This window comes from Sesamum indicum, linkage group LG8 (assembly GCF_000512975.1).
Source record: "Sesamum indicum cultivar Zhongzhi No. 13 linkage group LG8, S_indicum_v1.0, whole genome shotgun sequence".
NCBI lineage: Eukaryota > Viridiplantae > Streptophyta > Magnoliopsida > Lamiales > Pedaliaceae > Sesamum > Sesamum indicum.
Genome location: NC_026152.1, coordinates 10,970,041 through 10,974,732, shown reverse-complemented (window position 1 = coordinate 10,974,732; position 4,692 = coordinate 10,970,041). Strand labels below are relative to the sequence as shown.

At 36.7% G+C, this 4,692-nt stretch overlaps 1 protein-coding gene across 4 annotated transcripts; it reads left to right on the top strand.

The window, feature by feature from the left end:
* On the top strand, positions 346-3,087 carry LOC105168650 (proline-rich receptor-like protein kinase PERK3). Of its 4 annotated transcripts, none has more exons than XM_020696341.1 (8): positions 346-1,096; positions 1,204-1,245; positions 1,345-1,455; positions 1,543-1,656; positions 1,741-1,959; positions 2,055-2,170; positions 2,406-2,666; positions 2,736-3,087. In XM_020696341.1, exons 1-8 carry the CDS (start codon positions 454-456, stop codon positions 2,985-2,987), a joined length of 1,758 nt encoding a protein of 585 aa, XP_020552000.1. In that variant the 5' UTR covers positions 346-453; the 3' UTR covers positions 2,988-3,087. The 4 variants fall into 4 exon arrangements, with proteins under 4 accessions (XP_020552000.1, XP_020551998.1, XP_020551999.1 ...); XM_020696339.1 differs by having other exon boundaries at positions 1,339-1,455; XM_020696340.1 differs by having other exon boundaries at positions 1,201-1,245.

The following is a 4,692-nucleotide window of genomic DNA, read 5'->3' as shown; positions in this document are numbered from 1 at the left end:
AGGAGGTAAAAATGAATTTAACCCGCCGAATATTTAAGCTGACAGACGTGCAAAAAGCTCAATCATCATCGTTATTTTGTGCTCATATGCTTGTTTTAAACAGAAGAATAGTGAAAGAAAATGTTAAGTATTGTGCTTATTCATCACAGCCTGCAGTCTCCCTTGTTTCGGCACTTGTCGTTTATCGAATAAAAACGGACAGAATCGAAATGTTTTTCCCGTTTTCAATACCTTATTCTGAATTTTGCTTTAGACTCATTCAAATCTTTGAACAATGAATATAAATGAATGATTTTGACAACTCCATTTGTCATAACATGTAGTTATAGTAAACAGAAAGGCAAGTCTTATGATAAAAAATATGTTTGTTCTCTCTAAGCGTTTCTAGTTCTTTCTCCAAGAACATTGATGTATTCATATTGTTTTTGTCGACCGTTTTAACATTGCACGAAAATGAATTACGGGACGGTGACTGCCTTTATCAGATACATGTTGGCCTTATCAATCAGTTTCCGGTACTCATTCCTGCAAGCTGCGGCTGACGAATGTGTGCTGGATATGAGAACTCCGTTGTCTTGGAATGAGTCGAACGTTGTGGGAGGGAACTGGGGTGGATTTCTGAGCAATAATAGCTGTGGATCACCATTTGAACAGTATTTGTATGCAATGGCCAAGAAAGCCAATGTTACGGGAGAGATATTCTTGAATGTAACAGAGCAAAAGGCTTGTTTGAGTACAGTAAACACAGCTGAGAAGGATGTTTTCAGCTGTGGTATGGGGAGGCTAACGAGCGGTGCCGGAGGCTGCTCTGATTACTCTGTGATAGACGTCATTTCTAAACTCGGAAATGAATTGCAGACATTAGACGGAAACTGCAAGAATTTGGACTCAAAGAGAGAATCAGATGAAGAATGCAGCTCTTGTTTAAGGAGGTGGGAAGAGATGGCTGGATCAGGTAACTCTAGCAATGGCTTAATCAGAGAGGAAGCCGACGTCTGTAGGTTTTCGGTGCTTGTCTCGTTGACGAGCCGAAGAGTTAATGAGATTGGATGGATCAAGTCAATCTACACATGCCTTGGAAATGGACGTCCCATAGGTAACTTAGCAACAAATTCTGTAAATCTTTTACAAATTCTTGTTTCATCAGTGATTTAGTAGACGTGTATACCGGCCTTACAAATGAAAATCTCTCGTCTTCAGCAGCTGATAAGGCAACAGAAGGAAAGAAGATAACATTCATTATAGGTATCGATCCATATGAAATAAATGGCTAACTATGAACAGAAGAACAATCTTGTATCCTTTACTTAGATCAGAACCGATGACATTTCGTTGTAGCTACAGGTCTTGAAGTCCTGGTCGGCGGCGTGGGGGGCATTTCAGTAATAGCAGCTCTTGTTTGCCTGTTCTTGTTCAGAAAGACAACTAAGACAATTCCTCCTAAAGGAACTTATGGTATGAAAACTCTCCAAACTTACTCTGATAATGAAAAAGATCAATTTTCTTACAATTATCCCTTGCTTGTTTTCTTCAACTCAACAGCACGAGACGGCTCGTTTTCTAAAGAACCTAGCAGCGTTGAGATCTCTCTTAAAGAAGTTCTTTTAGCCACAAACCACCTCAGTGCATCAAACTTCATTGGTCAGGGTGTAGCAGGTGAAACACTTGCCTAATTTCAAGGCTGCTATGTCCTATCATGTTAATGAATCACTTGAATTCCCACACGGCATCTATTTCCAGGGAAAGTATATAAGGGCATTCTGTCAAACGGTCATCGAATCGCAGTAAAGCACATAACAAACGACGGCCACATGGAAACGTTCGTTAGAGAAGTCACAAGTTTATCGCACGTCAAACACCCAAATCTTGTCGAGTTATTAGGCCATTGTGATGGAGAAGATGAGAGCTTTCTTGTTTATGAACTCTGTGACAATGGAAACCTCTCAGAATGGCTGTTTGGTACTTAAATCAGTATTCTGGTTAAATACATTCTTTTAGGAGAGCATGTTCGTTTTTGTTCTTCATACATACCATAAAATTTTCTTGGTGATCAGGTAAACAGAAGTCCTTAACTTGGATCCAACGGGTGGATATCGCAATAGACTCCGCCAGGGGACTCTGTTTTCTCCATACATATCCTGATGGCTGCATTGTCCATCGAGATGTTAAGGTAAAATTTATGGTTATTTTTTATTGCATATACATGCCACGAGTATAAAATTCAAATTATACATATGTCAAACAAGATTCAAAACTTATACATAAGCAGACAATCATAATTGCATAAAACAACCACAAATATCGTGACTCTTTGTAACAACAGAGTGTTCACAAGCCTATTACCTTTTCTTGATCATTCTGCACATTCCAATGTTCTTGAGAGTTTAAAAATCTAACCTTTGCAGCCCACAAACATCCTTCTGGGCACCAACTTCCGGGCCAAACTATCCGACTTCGGACTATCAAAAGTCATCTGCATGGGGCTTTCCTACGTCAGCTCCGAGGTACGAGGAACATTCGGCTACGTCGACCCGGAATACCAAAAGAACCGCCACGTCCATTCTTCGACCGACGTCTACAGCTTTGGAATAGTTCTTCTCCAACTTCTGTCGGGACAAAGGGTCATCAATCTTGAAGCCACCAGACCAATACCTCTGAGCAAAATGGTAAGAAAATCTTCCTCTCTTCGGACAGCTTTTAATTCTTTTGTGGGATGATTTGAGTGTTTAATGTAGGCTAAGAATCTCGGACGAGGAGGGGATGTAACGGAGTTCGCAGATCCGAAGCTTAACGAGGAGTATTCGGTTGAGGGTTTTCGAGTGATGTTCAGGCTAGCTTTGTCATGCACTGGGCTGAAGCAACAACGGCCGTCCATGGAGAAAGTGGTGGCCGTGCTGGAGGAAGCCCGCCGCGTTTCGGAGACAGTCGCGAGTCTCGATTTTTCAGTACAGTCGACCGAAAAACCGGGTTTTGTCGTGTCGCGATAAATGTATTATAATTGTAGTGTAATTTTTTTAAAAAATAAATGGTTAATTACAAAGGTTTACAATTAGATCCTTTTACTTTGTAATATGAGTTATTTAGGTGATCAAATTAAATTGAGTTCTATATTAATTATAATATGTTTATTTGAATTGTTTGTACTTAGTTGAATTGAATTATTCAAACCGAATAATAATTTGTATAGAGTTTGAGGATACAAATGAAAATCTCGTAATACAAAATAAATATCTTATAAATGTGTATTGAAGAATTTATCCAACCTACTAATAGAAAGTATTTGGAGCTTTATAGTATAGTCCGGTATTATCAAATTTAATTTGAACAAAAGATTTTTATTTTTGGCTAAAATTTCGGTTGCTTGAAAATCGATATTGAATTATTTATTTATTGGATAGAATTAGTAGTTATATAATTATATTAATATTTTAATAAATTAACAAATATATTGATCTGATCAGTACATTAATAAATTAAAAAATAATAAATTTATAAGAAATGAAACAAATACACATATATATATATCATAAAATTCGAATTCACGGCCTCATACGCATTTATAAAATCTCAACATGTGCCACTAAACTAAAACGTTGATGGCGAAGGACAACAATGTTTGTTGTTACAATATGTGAAAGTAATTGGGCTCCCCAAGGCTGGTCGGGAGTTGGGCTCTTATATTTCAAGAAAGTGTTTGACTGAGTTGGGTCCCTTTTAGTAAGGGTCTTGATCGGATAAAATTATGAGGTTCATATAAAATTGAAAAAATGTATTTTTCATTTGAACGTCATTGATCTTCTTTGATCTGCGCTAGTGAGTATTTTGAGATTTCTTGAATACTCTCTTGCTTGTATTTTCACTTATATCTTCTTTTATTTTAACTTGTCTTCACTTGTGTCTTGTCTTTCGTCTTAATTTGTGTGTTCTCTTGCGTATTGAGTGGTGTGTCTAATTGTTGGAGAAACACCCCTATTTATAATTGTGGGATGGAAGACGTTACCATATTTATTTAATGATGCAATATGCAATTACCGATTGTGGGGTCAAAATATCATATTATATATTTATATCAATTGGCCTTGCCAATTTATTTTTCTAGTAATTTTGACATTTAAAAAGGTTTTTGTGGATTTTTCTGAGTTGATTAGTTAAGAGCTTGAAAAATGTAAAAATTCAACAAGAAATCATTAAAAAGGCATTTTATTTATGATGTGGACAAATGATTATTCAAAATTTGCATACAAGAAAAAAATAAAATTATGGAACTTTAGAGTTTCACCATGCCTAAACTTTTAGCATTAAATGATATAGATGAAATAGCATAAAACTCCCTTGTATTTTAAAAATTTGGTTAGATATCTCCTATGTTTTTAAAAATAGGCAAACCCCCTCCCCCTGTGTTTTATTAAACGTTGCTCACTTGTCTCTTTCTGTTAAATTGACTTAACGACATTAACTTTATTACAATTTGGATATCACAAATTGTCTCTGTCTCCATGCATATCCCAATGGGCTGCATCGTCGTCCATCCAGACGTTAAGGTAAGATATGTCACTTTTGCCCAAAAAGAAGCTTCATATAGTAGTTGTAAATGGAGTTTTGCATATTTGACGCTTAATGTGAATAATTCGATTGAGGGTTTTTGGATGACGTTTAAATTGGATTTCTCGCGTACTGGGCTGACACAGCAAC

Bases quoted from the DNA above. Each gene is read 5' to 3' on its own strand.
- LOC105168650 (XM_020696338.1), top strand. From the start codon at position 454: ATGAATTACGGGACGGTGACTGCCTTTATCAGATACATGTTGGCCTTA. The intron at 1,097-1,200 runs GTAACTTAGCAA...TCTCGTCTTCAG, and splicing joins TGGAAATGGACGTCCCATAG to CAGCTGATAAGGCAACAGAA. The intron at 2,667-2,735 runs GTAAGAAAATCT...TGTTTAATGTAG, and splicing joins CAATACCTCTGAGCAAAATG to GCTAAGAATCTCGGACGAGG.